This window comes from Colias eurytheme, chromosome 6, assembly GCF_061535395.1.
Source record: "Colias eurytheme isolate Ceu_HAF_F1 chromosome 6, ilColEury1 Martin Lab GWU primary, whole genome shotgun sequence".
Taxonomy (NCBI): Eukaryota; Metazoa; Arthropoda; class Insecta; order Lepidoptera; family Pieridae; genus Colias; species Colias eurytheme.
In genome coordinates, this window is record NC_142985.1 from 8023985 (window position 1) to 8046091 (window position 22107).

Genomic DNA, 22107 nt, shown 5'->3' on the forward strand with positions numbered 1-22107 from the left:
CAATTAATAGATAACTACATGTAATGCGGAATATTCATGTATGTTTAGTTTATAGACAATACCGAGAGCCATCGATAAAGGAACAATAGAGCTTGTACTAACATTGTTCGCCAACTTAAATTAGTTCACAAATCATTTACCACGTACAATGTCATGATTGGCTAGCTTTGATATTGAAACGATTCTTAATAATCGCTTACGAAACGTCAATATAATGGAATAAAGCGTAATAGAATTTCAATGTTGTCGGCGGCGAAAAGTTATCGCGAATTCGCTTGTTTAGTGTTATTTTACGGACAGTTAATTGAAGCTGTAGATTGTAAGTTTGACTTGGCCGAACTTTACACCGATAACAACATTAATGAAAACTGGTCTGGATTTGGGCAAGTGGCGGTGACAGAGCGGTGGGCGGGCGGGGGCTGTAGGGATACGGCAGGCAGTCCGCGCCGCGCTTCGGCGACGTAACGTCGGTCCAACCCTGCGAGTGCGTTCCGCGGCGTGTCTATGACTGTAACACGATCTCCGTTCACCTTCCATAATGATAACCGTGATATTGCACCAGAATGAGATGCGTTCAGTGTTCCGCGTGGATGTGTTTTAATATTATGTATGTGCCGGTGCGTGTATACGTGCATTGGTCGATCTGCTTCACACTTACGATGATTAAAACATACTAGATCATGAGTTTTACACGTGCAAAATACGTGGTGAATATCTCAAATCTAGATACTATAATGCTATCCATTGACATGTTTAAAATGTAGTTTTAAGATTTATTTGTGGTATTAATATTATTTTGTTTATAAAGTTTTTTTATTATTTGTACTTGATGACTTATAAATAAAGTATGGACAAACAAGTAAAAAATACAAATACCTACATTTTCCAAGAAACGCTACTGCTTTTTATAAAAAAATAGTAATGGAAATGTAGTTGTAGGTAGACGAACGCGGATTAAAATTAATTCGTGTAGCGTGCCTTTTAATTAAATAAGTGAACCATTTTTACGCGTCTGATTTATTTTCATAAGGATGCTTAAACAGTCCTCAATACGCCTGATTAATGAAATATCGAGTTTATTTTAATCTGATTACGTCTGTGGAGTTTTATAATTTTAGACTGAAAATAGTGCACGCTACAAAATACTAAGAAACTACTTATTGGCAATTTTAATCCGTGATTAACCTTAATCAACGTTTTTCCTCTTAAACTTATAAGTTATTTATAATAATAATGTAAAGAAAACTCAAACATACTAAGAGCGACAGTTTTCTTGTTAAAATTATTGTTAATTTTTGAACAAAAAAAAAAATCATTTACTTACTTAGCTTTCGCTTAGGATTAGGTACCTATGTTATTATTATTTTTAATCAGTACTTATTAATTAATATTCCTTCATTATAATAATATTATTTTATCACATATCTACTAAGTACTTAATAATATATCCATAAGATTTTATACGAAATGAAAACAAAGTTAACATGCGTTATTGTTTAAAACAATACTTTGTACATTTCACGAAGAGTTTTGTTTCATAACAAAGTTTCATATCCAATTAGACCTCTAGTTTCTATTCGAGTCGTAATATTTTATTGCGGGTGGCAAATTCATTATTCGGTTTGTTTTTAATTAATTTCTGTTATATTCCGTTCGTTACCCCCATTGCTAATTGCTTTCAACACGTCAATGTTGTTTTGTCAAGAAAAACCTTGTTTATTGTTGGTTACAGCTTTGTAATTTCTTTGACATTGTATGGAATATAATCCTGTGAATTATGACGACTTTGATGATAAGTTATTGGCTTTATAAAAATCTATTCAAAAACTTAAAAATGTTATTTTATTTTTACAGCTCCAACATTTTTTTTTAATAACGTGGAACAAAAAAGTAACTTGTTTTGTTAGAACAATTTAAATATAAATATATTAAACTAAACATAATATTTATGTTTTAGCTTTTTGAAAAATACATTAGATGTAATACATAAACATCAAAAATAAAACAAGAAATAAAAAAATAATGTAAGAGTCATTTTACAGTAGAAAACAAATACATCGGGTACAGTTAATCAATTATTGTATTATAAAAATCCCTGTAAAATTTAATTTACAAATTATGGCAATATATTAAGGGCCCTTAGTAGGTGAAAACGGCAAAATGGACTGTTATCTATGAGCTATAATTGAAAATTTTTTCGCACTGAAATTTCTAATATGTATTACATAACGTATGTGTGATGGGATGACTGTTTCCAAAACACGATTAGAAAAATTTTGCTCGATAAAAAAAATCCTGAAGTTACCTCTAAAATATAATATAAATGCTCATTACAACCGTATTTTACTATAATTATTCGTATAAAATCACAAATATATACGTATTTACCTTCTCGATTTCGTGACTATTTTAGATGTAGAAAATACTAGGTAGGTAACTATTTTCATTCGCTTTTTGATAAAAATGCGATTAACCTAAGGCGCGAATAGCTGAAATGTAATTTATAACAAAGCCACTCATGTAAAAGTCACACATCGTTATGCCTAATATAAAAAGCTCTATTCCAAAAAAGTAGGTAATCGATAGTAAGAAAATATTTTAATTGTCTATCCTGAGACAAAATATCCTTACTACGTCTTACATATTATTTACATATGTACGAACTAGTAATGAGTTGTTCACATGTTTCACTGAATTTTATAATTTATGAGAATCTCTACATAATAATTCGTAACGCTAAAACATGTAATATATTCTATAGGATCTATTTTATTGTATTTGATCAAACACAATATGCTTCTTTTCAAGAAAATACTCATTATTTGCTCATTATAGATTTTATGATTTGAAAATGAAGGACTATTAAAACATTGCCACAATTAATAAAGGCTTTGTCTTAAAGAAAAGCCTTGATTATTATTATCGTTGCTATTGGCTGATGTTTCTTTATAAAAAGGTATTAAGGATTCGAACTGTCAAAACAATCACTGAGGTTTCCATTATAATTATTGGTAGCGAACAATTTTTATTGTTTTATTCAGTTCCATTCACGTTTATTGCCCGGCTAAAATATTGCAATAATTGTACTGCAAAACTGTACACATAACGGATGAAATTAATTATTCACGAACGATTTAAAGTGGTCCTAAATGCTGCAAACTACAAAATTACACGTTTCCAACCATTAAATACACTGGTATAGGCTCCATACGAAGGCGGGTTATTTAAATGTTTCAGCTATTTGCATACATTTCACGTCCAGGTGTCGGTAGTTCTAACACATGTGACCGAACCGTTTCACTGAAGCAGGGAACTGCTGAGCGTCGCGTTTTGTCGCCGGTTTATTGACTTAATGTCGCCTACTTCAGAACGGCAGAACCCTCGTATTAATACTGCTGACTAAAGCTGAGGGTAAAGATTTTCGATTGTACACCTACGTGGTTTAGCATACAACCTTCTCGTTAGCCTTTTTGCTTGACGCTTGATTCTGAACGGTTAGGCGATAAAATTGTTAGCGTCTTGTGATCATACAATTACGTATCTATATTTAAAACACACTAATTATTATCCATCAGGCTTATTTATCTTTTAAAAAATCACGTTCAAACGTTTCTTTTCATGATATGAATTTTTAATCAATACCTATGTGTTAAATATGAATGAAACACGCTTGCTATAAAGTGTTCGAAACGCGGCGTTAAATTATAATGAATTGATTGCGTTTTAAATCCGTTTAAACGGATTTTACTGCAAACGTGTGAATTTATTATGTGTATATTTGGTTACATACGAAATGGATATTAACTGAAATGTAGGTATATTTTATAAACTACGAGACAAATCTTAGATTTTGTGAAAAATAATCAAAAGGCTCTTATTTTTGTCAGTAAAACATACAACATAGCCATGTTATAAACGAGGTAATTCGTTAAATTATTTCATAGTTATAAGCATGGCTTATCCTCGGCCACCAAACAGAGTGACCCAATTCCTATATCCCTGACGTACACTATACGAGTATAAGCTGTTACTTAATATTTTCGAACATATTTCCCGTGAAAATTAAACATTTTTGTACGAGTGGAGGTACAGTGTGGTGTTTATAAACAAATTACCTATTAAATTAAGATTTTGTTTCGATGATAACAATCTGTTACGTATGTTTATACAATCTGTTACGTATGTATTGTTTATACATTTGAATACTTTTTATCAACGTATGATCGTATTGTATGCTGTTTCAAATCTAATAACATTTTATTCGCTACGGATTTTGTTTGAATGATGTATGTACTACATAGTACATAGGTACATAATATATAAAATGATTTTTGATATTTATATGAAATTTCATTTAAAGAAAATGATTATTGATATGAAATGACATTTAAAGAACTCGATTGAAAATAATTATTTTGTTTTAATTAATATAAATGCCAATAATTTCTTATAGTTACTTTATTACTTACCGTTTTTAAATCATAAAGTATTTACTATCCGTTGTAAAAATTAAAATATTATTTTAAGTAAACATCTTTAGATAATCTTTGAATGTTTAACTCCAAATCAATAACAAGAAAAAGTACTATAGAAGTCAATACGAATTTAATTTTTATATTGTGAAAGGGCCTGTGTAGTTTGTCTAAAAACTTCAAAACTAACTACTTCAGATAATAGTTCAATAGAATGGACGTCGAAAAAAGACATCAAAACTTGGTAAAGTTTTCACTGGTTGGAGTATATCTGTTTAAACAATTCTAAGGCTAGTCCCCAAGTACTTAAGGTCTCATTCAGATTGGAGTTTGGCAAAATAGTATCATAAGATGAAATTCTATTCCTCAACTTCAAAGTAGTTTGGAGTAAGCTTTGTTAGATAAAGTTCGATATTCTCTCATGATATTAAAAATAAGGCATAGATATAATACTGCTATATTTAATACTAGCTTTCCGCCTGCGGCTTCGCCCGCGTTTTCAAAAAAAAACCCGCATAGTTCCCGTTCCCGTGGGATTTCCGGGATAAAACCTAGCCTATGTCACTCAGAAATGATGTAGCTTTCCAACAGTGAAAGAATTTTTCAAATCTGCCAAGTAGTTTCGGAGCCTATTCAATTCATACAAACAAACAAACAAACAAAAAATCAAACCTTTCCTCTTTATAATATTTGTATAGATGTATAGATGTAGTATCGATACTTGTATTATGGTGGAATAAAATTATAATCTGTAAAATTATCTATTATTAATTGAACTGAAATTAATACGCCTAATATAAAAATATTTAAGAAATCAACAAATTTCTCATCGATAAAATTTCATAATCAAAGAAAGAACTTCGTTTTAGACGTAAGGAAAATATAATACTCTGTGAATAATTGAGATCCTTTTTATTTGCCGAATGTTCTACAATCTACAGTATCGATTGGTGAAAACAATTATTTTAATTGGTATTTACGTTACATTTTCTCTTCAAAATAAACAATTTACGCATATTTTCTCAGGGATTTAATGTAATTTATCCTAAGGCACTTTTAATCTGTGTCGAGTCTCATTAAGGAGATTTTAATTAGGAAAATTGGGAATACGGATTAGTAGAAAACTTTCACAATGTTCAAACTAAGTAGATAAAACTTTTCGAGTTAATTAATAAAGTTGTGTTAAATGATTGTACTATCAACACTCATGAGGTGAAATATTTTGAAATATATGACTATAAGCGCAATCTAATAAATGATATTACTATTATTATAAACATAATACTAATAATTAATTAAAAAATACCATTTATACTGTTACAAAATGTATATAGACCTAATGTTAAACTTTAACGTTACGGAATCAGATAAATAAGACTAATTCACTAAATAAATCCTATTTACTCACGTTGCTACTTCTTTGTCTGCGTTATCCGGAACCAGGAACATCGGGCGCTTGTCTTAACACAAAAGATAAATACCAACGTAAAACAAGAGAGGTAATTGAGATAAACAGGTGTATATTCTACTCTATAACTTTCTGACTCCAAGTGTAACACATAACAAAATCAGCGAAGTTTGTCTACAAAGTTAACTCACCTTTCGGTTCGGCGCTATTTATTACTTTGCTTATAAACCAATTTGTTCCTACTTGTTCGCGATATGATTAAAATATCCTTTGTAACTGGATAGCATTATAGTAACGAGATTGGAGATTGTTAGAACGTTATTATAATATTGTAATAATATTTTAGTTTATAGTAAATTCCAATGAGGCCAATAAGGACTGAAGATGAACAGGCCGGGCTTCGACTACACCGCGCCTGTCTCCACCACATACTATGCGACGAATAGTCGACCGCCTCAGTACGACCGCGGGTACAACCAGCTCGCTCCAGTCCCCGTCTACAGCCCGTCATCACACCCTCTTTCGAATTACGCAGATGTCTACGAAGGCAATAACGATACCACGCTCAGAGCTGAGGAGAGACATTGGTACATAGAAAATCACAAAAATATTCAACCGACTTACTCCCCCAACAATGAGATCGTGCCACAGGAGATTAAGGTTAAAAAGGAAGAGGAAAAGAAAAGCGACGCACAAATTATAAGATCAGAAGCGACTCAAGCACGCAGAAGAAAAGAAAATCGATGTTCGTGCGAGTGCTGGCCTAGTTCTGACAATAATGAGGTACAAAACGGTGGCAACGCAGCTACTACGCGATCTTTATCGGGCGTCGATATGGTTGCATCGTACGGCGTTTATGGCACTTCTCAGGATGATGACAGTTCAGGTTTCGGGCGGCTGTCTGAAAAGAACGCGGTGTACGGCCAGACGAGCAATGCTTCAGTGCAGGGTGTGATAGTGAATCAACAAGGAAACAGTGCTGTTGTGAGATCAGCGAGTACGACAAACTCGGCTTGTGGAAAGTGTTGTGTGTGGTCGTCGAACGTTCAAGTTGCGAACTCGGAGGACTATTGCTGGATACATTACTGTAGACCAGCACTTATTGTGTTGCTGCTGTTATTTTTTCTAGTTCTGTTGGGAGTTTCTACAGGGTTTCTATTAACAAATAATTGTAAGTATTACAATTATTGTAATGTAAGTAGTACTATGTAGATTTATCTAGGACATTAGAAATAAGGTTTTATCATATTGCTATTTACGTAGCACATATCGATATTAGCAATTTATGAAGTTTGTAAATATTGATTATCGTACGTTGAACATATTTTATTTGCAATTTTTATTGGACTTGAATAATAAGTAACGTGTTTCAGTAACATTCATAGAAAACTTATAAATTACTTTAAGAAGTACTGAATTTTTTGTTGGATGAAAATTATATCTAAGATTTAAAAAATAAACATTATTACGATCACAATGATTGTTCCTTTGTTGCCTAAAAATAATATTTATATAAAACCTGTATAATTTAACATTCACTTTATTTTCGTGTTAAGAGCTTTACACAGCAACTTTGATTCAACTTTTTATATTAATATTTAGACCAAAAAAAGTATAATGGCTGTAACTAAAACTTACAATTTAAGCACGTTAAATACAAACAATTGTTGTAAAAACCTTTAAATCTGGACCAAAATCAACATTTTCCATCCGTTCATTCAAAAGAAAAACATAACAAACGACTAAAAGAAAAGTTCCTTGTTCCGTAATTTTTATTACATCTGCGTATGACATTTTACCTGTAATTTAAAGTAGAATCAGTAGAAATGAAATAGTAAGGTGAACAAGTATGGGGTGGGTGCGGGCGGTACGTTCCGCTCGTTTTTCTCTCTGACAGAACATTTATTTTAGTGCCACTTCGAACGCCACGTAGACGATTTTAAAATTCCAATGAAACTAACAGAATTAAGGGATCGGATTAATATTCAAATGCAAATAAATTGTGGTACTTTAAATATTGGATTTGCCTATTTTAATTTAAATATGAGATCAATAATTATTATAATGTGGTTAATTGAAAGTATGATATTAAACATAACATTCAATTGGGGACCGTCAAAAATGTTGTTTTTTGTATTAACAAGAGTAGTGTTTGCGTTTGTGTTCGGGTAATAAATTGAGCCAGTTTTAACTGATAAAACTGTACACAAAAATCGAATAAAAACAATAATGAAATTACAAGTAAAACTGCGTGTTTGCAGTAACAGAGGCAATATCAGAGACAGAATTTTGGCCAAACGACGCACGAGTTGTAATCACTATTGTATAACTGGAATAAAGTGTAAAAAAGTACCTATTTCGAACTCTATTCAATACGCCATCGAAAAGTCGAAACGGTTTGTTCGAATTTCGATTTTTTTTTTGTTCAGAGAATTAATTTCCACCGGCGTCGTTCGGGCACTGATTCACGAGTCACGTTCGGCTTAGCTGCGAGAGCCGGGCGCGAATGGTTAATCGAACGATTAATTTTCACGCTGTTTGAGCACAACATTCTTGTGTAATGTACGAGAGATTAGTTTTATATTTTGTACGAACTATTATGGACATGTGTATACTGTACATTGTATAGATATTAGCGGAATGACGTTGAGCCTTTACTCCGGTCTATGAACTGTGCGTAGCTTCAAGTAGAGAATAATGGTATAAGGATAGCGTTAATGAAAACTGAAATAGGAAACAGATATGATAACTTTCATATTATTATGTTAGTTTTCTGCTTACGTATTTCTTGTTTTATTTAGATTTCGATCACAGTTAACTATCAATGTAAAAGTCTGTATGTAAAAGTACTTTAAAAGTAAGAGTTAAGTCCAATATTATTTTTATTTGATCTTGTCTTAATTTCCGATTTGTCTAAATTATTATGTACATTAAAACTATAACACACGATGTATGAAAAAAATAGTAGGTACTAACTAGTTGACCTGCAATTAATAGATCACTAATATAATTGCATAAAGCATTCACGCGCGTAGTTAATTAAAATAATTTATCATATATTTCGCGAAGTTGATAATATATTTGCTCATTGATAAAATTTAACGGTTTTAAATAGCCGCCAAATTATATTGCCCCCACGGGTGATCAAAAAGCAAAGTCATATAAATCACGCGCATTGCTACGCCAGTGTCCTACACAATAAAATAATTGAGTATGAAGCTATAATTCATACAACGATAGTGAATTTGAATAACTGCTGCTTAGCACGCATATTATAACATTAAAAAAGAATACGGTACGGTAGCCCCCAACGATACAATGCCCGAAAGAAATATGAGGAAAGGAGTGATTTATAAACCGTAATTATACCTAGAATAAAACCAATAAGGCATTCATTTGAAGGACGCTATAATCGTAATTATAATGTTCGAGGAGGTGTATAATGCCTTAATTTCCTGGCTTTTATAAATTATATTGGAGTAGTAAAAGGAGTATTACCGATGAAGAATGTAAGGTCTAAAGTTGAAAGATAACCAAACAGGAAGCGTTTGGAGAATATTTCCAATTTTGAATATGATATATTCTTATTTTTTACAAAATTATTATAATAAATAATAATCATAATAAGATAAAACCGCATTTGTTCGCTACCGTGCCCGTCATATTGTGAAAATTGTTCTCCATACAAATTTTCACCTCAACTTTCAATTGATTAGAATTAGATTTTTGAGTAAACCTCAGATCTTTAACTATGTAACAGTAGGTATGTGATCATGATCTTGTCATGGAATAAATAAAAAGAACTTTAGTATTTCGCTGGTCGCATTATCGCATATAATGCATTCATTTATATATATACTTTAAATAAATATCAGGTATAGGCTTTTGGCTTCATAACCTTTTGAATTATATATTTGTTGTGTTGTAATCTACCTATTTGTTTTTAATTATTTATCTTTTAACACGCTGCATGTCTTACACGTGTACTTATAACATGTCTTATATTGCTGTTTTATTTTTAATATTATTCTTTTCGCAAATTATGTTAACAATGTCGTTATCCTTCAAAGACGAAAATATATATCGGCAATCCCACGGAAATTAACAGTACCTACCTACAAGACAAACTGATTTTATAAAAATAGCCGAAAGCCATAATATAACTTCAATTATTCAATATCATATAATATTTTTATACAGAGGATAATGCGCTATTTGATATAACATTTTTTTTCAAATGCAAAAATTTGTTAATCCTACTTCGCCTTTATTTCTTCTAGTATATAAAATAACACCATTATCTTTAACCAACCTTTATCATTTGTTCTGACAAATGATAAAGGTTGGTTATAGATACTCTGAGACCTCTGGGTCTCAGAGTATCCTCTTCCATACTCTGAGACCCAGAGGTCTCAGAGTATGGAAGATAAACTATAATAAATAATAAATAATAAATAATAAATAAAATCTTTATTTGAATTCATACATAAGTTTGACATATTGGATTGGGGTTCAGGCCCCCTTACTAGGTATAACCTGTATTAAGGGAACCTGAACCTATAAGTATAAACTTTATTCTTCCAGAACAATATAATAATTTGCTACAACTTTTTGTCAAAAAAATATCACGTGCAAAGTAAATGGGACGCTTTTCTTACTTACATGTTTTCGAATGTTGTTTTAATACAGTTAATGGAAACGTTTCAACTCACTTTGTAAGAGTTTACTATAGCATTAGCAAAAGTGATCGAAGTATTGGTCAATTTTAGTAAAACTATATAGAATAAACTGAATTTCGTGCTAGTGTTCAGTTCAAACAAAACACCGGTCACTAAAAGTTATTTAAATTATTCCATGATAAGATCATAATCAGCAATACATATTAAATAAGTATACCAAGCCACCGTTTCATGTGATAGGAAGGCAAAACACGTCATGCTTAGAAATTTTGAAAAGGGCCATGCCACCCATAAGCATCCACAATTATGGGTTTAAGTTTAAATCGCTTTGGGGATTGGGATAAGAGATCAGAAGAGTTTATCAAGGAATATGGCCATGGGATTTCGGGTAGTAATAAGCATGTAGGCCGTCTTTGAAAGTTGTATCTGACTGTGTTTAAATTAAAATTCAGGTAATTACTTACTTCTGAAATGTAAAATTTTTAATTTTCTTGTAAAAAGTAAATTTCTAATTAGCGATAGCACATAAACAAATCACTCTTAACATAAAAGACAAGACCCTCAAAATACAAAGCTTAACTTTACTCACCCTATCGCTTTGTTATATTATTTTGCTCGACAGCTATCAATTTTACGTACCATTTCGGGAATTTAGAAGAGATTCAATTTACCTTAAATATAGATAAGATAAAGAGTATACTTAGATCGTACCTGCCAGTGCGTGATTGCGCTTGACACCCGTAATATCCGGCTGCTGCCCAGCGATGATATCAATTTCAATTTGTTGCGGCGCTATAACGGCCGCCTCTGCTCGATTCGTTGTGTGAATCGATTCCACTCCACTTTCCTGTTGCGTTCCTACCGAACTTAATCTGCGACTATTCGATTGAAACGTTCTCGATTCGATATCTGTTTAATTTTATGTTCCACAGTATTCGATTTGGCTTTGGTATTACGACACGTCGACGGTTAAGTTTCATCACTGCAATTTCCTAGCATCATCTGCTAACGCAAACGTTACAGAGGTACTGGCTACGTTAATCTGGTAGATTATGATTGTGATAGACTAGCAAGTTTCCGTGTTAATTGGGACACGGCGTTTATTACCACACATAACCTACATCATGAAAGTTCTTCTCGGTTCACCAAATCACCACTATACCATGGACAATTTTTTTATGATATAATTCCTTAATCGAAAGGCGTTAATTGCTGTAATTTTTCGGGTTAATAAACAACGACTAGTAATAAATGTAACAAACCAACCACAGATTACTAAATAGTTACCTACTACGTGCAGAACTACCCACATTTAGAATAAATAAATCAACATGTCAATTTTAGAAAAATAAGTGAAGGTAGTTGATTTTATAAAATGATAGCTCAGTCAGCTCGCGAACGCACTCGCTGCTACAAAGTAATCCATTAGTATTACATATTATGAATTACATTTAGATGTTATAATCAGAAAGTGTAATCAAAACAGAAAAAGAAATTTACAGTGGTACAGTGTGATACTTTAAAGTTTAAACAATCGTTAAAGGAATATAAAGAATGAAAATAGGTAGCATTTTACTGAGGTTATGGTAGCAGAATTAAGTAGTAGTAAGTCAAATTACACGTTTTAAACGAAGATACTCGCAGTCAGGGGTTTAACTAAGGCCCTTCGCTCATGGAGCTACTCAAAAATGACTGAACTAATCAGTAATTACGATTTCAAACCTGTTACAAATTGTATCTCGCATACAACGCTACTCAAGTTATAAGGTTTCAGTCACTTCTGTTATTTGCTCGTTCATTTTTATCATAAAAAACAAAGAAACTCGGGAAACCAGTAGCGTGGAGACCGACACGACGCGTCGCGCGTGATTTGTTGCTAACGCGTTACTCACCAGTTAGTAACTAGTCGCGTCGTGTGCGAATCTCCATAGAACATGTATGGGCTGTGACGCTCAGGCAACTCGTTAGTAATTTGAGTTTGTGACTAATTCTTTTTGAGTAGCTCCATGAGCGAAGGGCCTAAGGCCCTTCGCTCATGGAGCTACTCAAAAATGACTGAACTAATCAGTAATTACGATTACAAACCAGTTACAAATTGTATCTCGCATACAACGCTACTCAAGTTATAAGGTTTCAGTCACTTGTCAATGTTTGCTCGTTCATTTTTATCATAAAAAACAAAGAAACTCGGGAAACCAGTAGCGTGGAGACCGGCACGACGCGTCGCGCGTGATTGGTTGCTAACGCGTTACTCACCAGTTAGTAACTAGTCGCGTCGTGTGCTAATCTCCATAGAACATGTATGGGCTATGACGCTCAGGCAACTCGTTAGTAATTTGAGTTTGTGACTAGTTCTTTTTGAGTAGCTCCATGAGCGAAGGGCCTTAAGGAACTCGCTTTCTTTATCGTCTATAACCATATGTCTATAACAAGATGGTTCAAAATCAATAAAGCATTGATCCTATCGATTTAAATTACGATATTTGGGTAACGCAATCAGTTTTAAACATTGGAGTCGCGTAGCAACGCAACCGCGTAGCAAATAAGGTTTGGAAACTCAAATGTTTCGTAGAATATTCACAAAATTTAAATTAATTTGAAAATATTCTTCAAAATATAAAAAAAGAAAACATAATAATATATTGTGTTAAATTTTAATTTACCTCGCTATTGTCTTTTTAAATAACATGCAAAACATTGTGCTGAAATTAAAATCTTAATGGAAATATTAATTGCCATTGAATTTATAAATATTAATGGGCATAAAATTATGAATAGCTTAATTGGTTTCATAACAAATCAGGTCTCCTCACAACGTATAAATTAGATTAATTAGTACAGCACAGTATCTATACGTACGTATTTATTTGTCCACAAATCTAATTCGCACAAAACGTGGACTACAATCGTCCACAGTTTTCTATCTTACATAAGCTAGCGATCGGATTCGTTTAACACGTGACTGGGCACCGGTCGTAGTTTAATAGCCCCGTATATGTAAAGGACAGGCGCGATATACGTCCAACCAATTTGCAATAAAACAATATGGCGCACCGCCCCAGCACACCCCGACTTGTGACCATTTGCTTGGCTCTTGTATTTTATATTTATCCGTAATGCGGGACCATTAGCAGTGACCTTTGTACCTTTGTGTGTCACATTCCGTAATGTTATGTTCGGTGAGGTACCTAAGGCGAAATGAATCCGCTCGGACGTAAATGTGTTTTTGTAAGTCGATTTAGCTCGTGATATCTACCGCCGTTTTGTGAATTCTAACCGCGAAAGCAAAATATTGAGTCTCAGTTGTGTAGCGAAATACACATTTCGAGTTATTTTTCTTGAACGTGTTTGTACAATATTTAAATTGAAGACCGTGAAATATTTGTGCAAATAAGACTTGAATTATATTACTGTCGAGGAAATAGAACGTTTTCAATAACAGTTTTCAAAATTATTATTAAGTATGTTCTATAGAAAGTGTTTGCAGAGATGCTCTTTGTATTTTTAAAGTATTTGTTTTATCATCACTTTACCATGATGTGAGTGGTCGCTCTATGTTGGCCACTGTATTAAAAGCCTAGACAAACATAGAGCCTATACATTCAGAATAACCAATATATTTGCTAGTTCAACTAACGTATATATATTGTTGTGTTAAGAAGCTATGAATTTGACTATATCAAATGTTTTATTGTTCCAGATTTACATTATCAGCCACGGCCGCCGGCTCCTGAAGGTATGTTGAGAAGCTTCAAATTTAATATCACCTCAAATAATATTGTTGTTTTATATTTGATTTCGTAACACGACAAGGTGTTCTTTATACGTATGACTTTTATTCAAATTAAGGCTTTCTGAAGAAAGTTATGATTATAATGTTATTATTTGTTTGGCAAAGTGAAATTATATTTCACTGATACTGTGGAACAATTTGTCAGGTCTCTCGCAACATTTCTCCATTATATGTTTAATACTGTTTTGTATACGAATATTTGAATCTAAGTGAAGTGGTAAAGTTCACACATAAATTATGTTTAGAGATCCTTATAACATAATCATTTTCAACTAATGTAAACAATAATCACATGGTGTAAACTGAAAGAGTAGAATAAATTCGATTGCGCTGGCGGGATCAGGGGTGGCCAAATTGGTCAGGTCGCCGTGAAAAACGCAGGTTCGAATTCCACCTCGTGATCGTTTTCTTTTCTATTCTTTAAAATGTATACTAATTATTTATAAATTCTTTACTATCCTCGGAATGTACTAATCAAATTATACGATTTCTGTAATATATTAACAGGGATTTTTTAAACAATTTATTTATTAGAAATTAAATCCAAAGCAAGCCTTGTGGCGAAGGCTTGGTTTGGACTTATTTCTAATAAACAACACAAGATCAACGTGTCGTTTGCTAGACTAAATATAAATTTAGTACATTCAACAATATTCGTTCTTTGTACAGCGGCACAGATAAGTAGGAGAGCTTATCTGCGGCTCACACAAGCGTTCGTTGTGGGTGACATGCCAACTACGTAGTTCCAGCGAAATTGCTTTGTTCATACTCTGTGGGAGCGCTTTTGCTAGCATTACTCAGTAAATGCTCTGTTATGATTTCCTTGTGATTAATTATGTTATTAAACATCTCTCTATTCGAAACGTTCGTGGCTTTCCCTTTTTCATGTTTTATATGTTTATTTTAATTCTGCAGTTCATTATGAAGTAATGGAGAAATTTTTATACTTTACAGTGAGCTAATGAGTTGACCTGATTACTATTATGATCATGGTGATAACAATTCTTTCTAATAAATGACATATTTAATTAACAATTTCATTTGAAATAATAAGATACCTACATTTAAAAATTTAAAAATTTTCGTAATATATTATATTTAAATCGTATTGTAAATGTGATAGAATCTATGAATAGATCCCAGATAGGGAAAATACGTCATATTATTTTTATTCTTGAACATTGAGTAAAACCGAAGTTAAAGTAAACTTTTTTATTGTTTATGGAAATCCCTTCAAGGAACGATAATAATTATACTGAAAAAGAAATTAGGAAAATGATCTTGAAAGTTAAAGTTATTTTTAGAAAAAAAAGTCTTCTACTGCGTAAATTGAGAGTGTTATGAATAGAATCGGATAAAAATACAACCAGACTATTGCATAAAATCCTGATGTAGATACCTGGGATCTTTAAACTAGTTACAGAATAAACTAGCCTGAATTTCGAAGTAAAGCAAGAAATTTAACGTCGAAATTCAAATCTTGAAATAGATTTAATAATTCAAACAGTTCGAGAATACCTGAAGCCGTAACCTGAATATATACTAATTTACTTCCATTGAGGGAACATCCGCCATCATTTTTATCTCCCCTCCTGTCCCCATTTATATCAGGCTTCTACAGTGATTCGCTTCCTAACACTTTGTTTGTTTCTTACGAAATTGTTATTTCCGGCTGCTTTCTTTCCTTTAAGCGGATTCATCTAAGCTTTTATAAAAGTCAAGGAAATGAGTTCGTGGTTGAATTTAGATGCTTGATGTAATCTTACATTGGAAATAAAATTCATACTCTCTTTGACGGTATTATGCTAATTTGGAATTTCGTGATGGCGCCCCAGCGATCTCACAAAACGGTTTCTGAGAGATGTTTATTTGGTTATTAATGTACAAGTGTGGTGCTGTGTGTGTGCTCCATTGGAAAATTGCGATTTTTAATATCAATATCCTTAAGTAATTTTACTCTGATAGACAAACAAAATTAATTTTGGCTTTTTTAAATTTCATAAAATGATAATATTTTATATAGGAATGAAACAACCTACAATTCTAGTTATACATACATTCTAGTTGTAGTTCAAAAGTAATTAGGTAAATATTTAAGTAAGTAAATTATAAAATATTACACAGAATCTACTATATTAGCTAAACAATTTGAACAGATATAAAAAGTTGTAAATTAGCTTCACTAAAACTTGGTGTGACTTCGCACCGAAATTTCTCTGCTTGGAATTTTAACTAGATGATAGAGATCGTCAATTCCCAAAGCCAGTGAACACAATGCGGTAAAACGGATATTCGCATTTAACTTTAGCCTGCCTTAATAATTTAGTCACGGTTCCGACGCGCCAGGTAGAAAATTGGGAATAGAGTAGGTAGGTAATTGAGTCAAGGATTTGCTAAGAAATCACGTCTTTTCAAAGTTCATACAAAATTAGAGAATATTGATAGACGGATACGATTTCGTTATTGGCTTTGCTTGCTACGTTTAGCATTTAGAATAACTTTTAGAACGTGAGTAAATAGTAGTATTCTAAACATAGCTGAATAATTATATTTGCCTGTTTACTAAATAATTGTTCAATTTGTCTGTGTATTTATGTTAGTGGATAGTATAGAAGGCTTTAATATTACAAGGAAAATCCGTAGAAACATGATCGTATTAACAAATATAATTTGTACTGCTAGTGTTACTTCTCGGTACATAGTAAATGTTCTTCATATTTCAAATAGGAAAGCAATTAAATATCTCAATTTAGTTAAAGCTGAATTTCATCTAATGCATTTCATTTAATTAGGAAGGATGCATACAATTTTTTTTTGAACTGATAATATTTCTTGCATTGAAATCCACGTTTTACGGTTTAATCTTAATTACAATAAAATTTAAAATGTATTTTCATTCATGCCAAAGTAAACATCACGAACACACATTTCTTATACCCTTATTCCACCTAAATAAATTACTTTCCAATCGATTGCAAAGAGAAGTCTAGTTAAGATAGGTATATTTACTTTCTTATGTGTCAGCTTAATATTTTATGGAACGTGGCCAATGCTTGGATGCTGTCATGCGGGCGAGACTACACACTTGCTTAAAATTGCTAATTGGATACACAGACAGTATAATCGATCCTGATTATAATACTTCTTTCAAGAAATATAGAGGAAAAATTCTTTAATGGTTTTCAAAAGTAATTATGAGCACCGCTTGTACTTCCGTTGTAGATAATTAAATAAATAAGATATTTAAAATTACTCCAGTGATACTTGGTTACATATTATTTATATTATCCACCAGCATTTTTTAATTTATACTAAAAATACAGAGCGTTAAAAGATGCATAAGATTTCTCAATACCATGTTATTACGCGCAAACTGTTGCTCTCTTTATCAATAACAAGCTTTCAAAGAAAAACCCGTATAGTTCCCGTTCCCGTGGGGTTTCCGGGATAAAACCAAGTAACCATCTGTATGAGTGTTTAATTTCATTGTAATCGCTTCAGTAGTATTTGCGTAAAAGAGTAACAAATACACACATACACATCCTCACAAACTTTCGCATTTATAATATTAGTAGGATATTGAAAACAAACTTTCTTTAAAACGCAACTTCCTTGGAAAGGCTTAGAAATATAATTTGACTATGTATAATAAATAAATAAATAAATAATATAGGACATTATTACACAAATATCGACCTAGTCCCACAGTAAGCTCAATTAAGGCTTGTGTTGTGGGTACTAGGCGACGATAATTATAATATTTAATAAATACATAATATATTGATAACACCCAGACCCAAGAACAAATAATTGAGTTTATCACACAAATATTTGCCCTGACCGGGGATCGAATCATCGAACCCGGGACCGTCGGCTCAGTAGGCAGTTACTTTACCACTGCGCCAACCGCGTCGTCAAAACTTTAGACTATATATAGTGTCTATATAAGAATATAGAGTCCTAGAGGTGTATATAGAGTTAGGGTAAGGTTTAATGAAGTGTAAAGTATTAAAATAGCAGAATGGATACATGGTCTATGGAACAGACACGTAAATTATTACACCAAGTGGATTCAACTGCAACCTTTTAACATGAGTTTCATTACAAACAATGAGTATTGATCAGTGACATTTTTGCCTGGAACACGAAATTTCATAAAATAATGAATTTTGTGCGGTCGTCATGATATATTTTGATTATAATTTTATTTGTAACTTGATTGAACTTGAAGTATCATTGTACCTGCTCTCATGAAAAGCACCTTTTCCACTTTACTTATGACTAGCAATGCCCTGCGGTTTCACCCGCATAGATAGCGATATCATTACAGTGAAAAGTCTACTATAGGTCGGGCTATAGGTTTAATTTTTAATCACATGAAAATCACCTTTACCCCGTCCCGCACTACGGCCTTTTTTTTTGTTTTAGTGGGGAAATCTTTCATAGATACCCACGGCCTCCGGGGGAGGGGCCGTGGGTTATGTCGGATTCCTACCGACCAAAACCCCACTGTGTTCCGTCAAGACGCATATTGGTAGAATTCCTCCGTGACCCCCGCACTACGGCCTGCTCGAACAGTATACCTACTATTTTCTGTAGATTGACACTTTTAAAAATTCGTTATATCTTTTGAATGGAATATCCAATTCTTTTCATTTAAAAAGTATTTTGCTGGTATTGAAACAGTCTATAATAAAACATCATTTAATGGGATAAGGATTAATATATATGTATGGATAACATGGTTTGATTACTGTCGGCACTTCTATTTACTTTGAAAACGTAAAAAAGTTGTTGTAGTAACATAACTACTGAAGATGGACATATGGTATCGCGGACTTTCTTTATCGCGGTAGATATTGATCCATTCTATAATACCTTAGAACATTTTTTTGTTCTATCTTCAATAGATTCCGCAGCGCACGCGATGACAGAAGTTTTATTGAGGAATTTTTTACACCTTGGGTTACATTATTGCATTTTTGGTAAGGATCTCTAATTTTTTTTAAAATGCAATATAGCCTATGTTGCTCAGTAAAGATGCAGCTTTCTAATGGTGAAAGAATTTTTGAAATCGGTCCAGTAGTTTATGCGTGAAAACCATACATACATACATACATACTTACAAACTTTTCCTCTTTATAATATTAGTATAGATTAGTATAGATTATATAATTCTATACATATCATAATCCTGATCAAGTTCGTACATAATAACAAACTGAAGTAAAAATTTGTTTCCGTAGAGGCCTGCGAGAAAACGTTTTGCCGGTGGGGCGCGGAATGCGTGTCGCTCGGCGACGGGCGGGCGCATTGCGCGTGCCCTACCAGCTGTCCCTCCACCGCGGCTCCCGTGTGCTCGACGGCTGGCCGAACGTACCGCAACCATTGCTTCCTGCGTAAGGAAGCGTGCGAGCGAAGGTTGAACCTACGCGTCAAGCATGAGGGTGAATGTGGTAAGTGTCGTGTCACGCAATGGAGTTTGTCAAAAGGTTACAACTTACAGGTTTACAACTGAACAACGGCTATATAGTTTGACTTTTATTTTCTTTGTTATAACTATTATGGTCAACCAATTCATTGTTTTAATGTTATCTAAGGGCTATTTCTGCGGAAGGGATATTTTATTTGTCTTTATAGGTGGATTAAATTAATAGTTTTAGTCGTTTAATAATTTTTAACATTTTTAGTGAAGTTGCTGTGTTGAAGTAAAAACAGGCATAAAAATAAAATTGAAAGAACGCACTTTTTATATTGTTTTTGTTCATAAAATATAGGTTAGTTTAAAATCTTTTAATAAACAAATATGTAGTTCCGCAAGACGTTATGTTCGTGTTTTGAATTACTGTTTACATATCGTTGTTTATAAAACAAACGCGGATCATTCATTTATTTCACTTCAACCAGAAGCCGGCGAGCCGTGCAGCTCTGTCACCTGTCAGAACGGAGCCCGCTGCGTGGTCACCTACGGGCAGGCGGAGTGCCGCTGTCCCCGCAACTGCCAGAGGCGGAAAGTCGTGTGCGGCACCGACGGCAAGGAGTACCCCTCCGCGTGTCATCTCGATAAGCACGCTTGCGAGAACCAACTCAATATTACCGTGAAATATCACGGGAAATGCGGTAAGGATCGCTGTTAAGCGATGTATTTGTTATGTAAGGGAATTTCAAAACTAAACTTTATTGTAGGGCAAAAAAAAGAGTGTGATGATAAGGTTGTGTATCTTAAGTCTTATAAAGTACATATTTATTGGCGGTAAAATCAAATATTGAGAGTTGAGGGATATGTGGTATTAATCGCTTTAGAATATTAGGATGTACGAGTATTTCTATGATGAGGGTTTATACGTCTATGAGAACCATTGACGCTTTATTCTTCGCTCTTTATGCCATTTCAATAAAAAGTAAGTCAGGAATTCTAAGCAGTTCCTTTATCAAGAGCCGTAATTCAATCTTTTATATTTTATTCTATAAACTACGTTTGGTGTACCCTTTTCACAAAATTGTCCCGGAGCATTCGATCTGAACTAAATTTGTACGAAGCCAAATGCCCGCACATTCCGACGTCCTTTGTAAGATTTGCTGTTTACTTTACTAGCTCGCTTTTGTATTTACATTAAATTGTTCGCCTCGGACTGTGAAGTTTCAGACGTGAATTCATATGTTTGGACATAATCTTGGTGACCGTATTGACTGGCTTACAATGAGTACGGGAACTCTATGTAGAATGTTTTCGTTTATTAGCAATGCTTTATTATCAGAATTCATTAATTATTATTAAGTATTATTAAAGCATAATAATCATTCGGATAGAGAAACACTATTGTGATTAATCACAAATACTGTACTATATTTCTAATCTAATGACATACAAATAAGAGCATTGGTTTAATTTGTCACTGTCGATACTATTGTTGTACACGCTTTTTCCACACTCAAACATACTGTACCTATATAATGCATACGAGTATAATAATTATTTTAGTCATTTGGAAGTTTTATTTATATATTGCACATTGTAAATGGTAACTGTATAGTAAAGTGCATTTTAAATTATTTTGCGATGAGAAATTTTAAAACGTAACAATCAAAATGGTGTGTGGAATAAACATGTTTAAATCAGTGTGAAAATGGCCCGTTAAACGTGTTGTATGTTAACGGTTCATCAGCGTCGTTTTGGACATGTAGTATGAAAACATAAATCTGCATGAATTATAGCAAAGCCTATTTTCAGATCCATGTTTGGAACACGAATGCGCGGACGGCAGCGTCTGTCAGCTAAACGAAGTTCGAGCTGCCGTGTGTCGTTGTGGACCTCCCTGTGACCTCATTGTTCGGCCTGGTTCTGCTGTATGTGGATCCGACTACAAGGATTATATCAGCGAATGTGCGCTACGGCTGGAAGCGTGTCGAACGAGACAACAACTGTCCATAGCGTATAGAGGAGAATGTGCTTCAGGTACGTGAGTGATAAAAGTCTATATGTCTGAATACACCCTTTATGAGACTTTATCGATATATGGGTTATATTAAATTTGTTTTAGCACCGAATGTTCTAATTTACTTTGGCATTTAAATCAATGTTACTGTTCGAGTTTATTTGATAAATATGACTGTTTTCGATAAGTGAACAAAACTTCTTGGAAATTGAAATTGTTGAATGACTTATCTCAATTATCGCTAGAGCTTATCCAAGACCAACATCAAAATATACAATTAAAGTATTTATTTTAACGCGAAAACTGTCTTAACTGAATG

At 33.1% G+C, this 22107-nt stretch overlaps 1 protein-coding gene across 1 annotated transcript in view; it reads left to right on the top strand.

The window, feature by feature from the left end:
* The first annotated feature begins 514 nt into the window (after nucleotides 1-514).
* LOC149907820 (agrin-like) overlaps nucleotides 515-22107 on the top strand; it is a 45562-nt gene continuing 23969 nt past the window's right edge. The window contains exons 1-6 of the mRNA XM_090102936.1: nucleotides 515-607; nucleotides 6227-7051; nucleotides 14260-14295; nucleotides 19599-19808; nucleotides 20260-20472; nucleotides 21584-21808. Coding sequence (XP_089959062.1) covers nucleotides 6265-7051; nucleotides 14260-14295; nucleotides 19599-19808; nucleotides 20260-20472; nucleotides 21584-21808 — 1471 coding nt within the window. The 5' untranslated portion in view covers nucleotides 515-607; nucleotides 6227-6264. The remainder of the gene's footprint in view (nucleotides 608-6226; nucleotides 7052-14259; nucleotides 14296-19598; nucleotides 19809-20259; nucleotides 20473-21583; nucleotides 21809-22107) is intronic.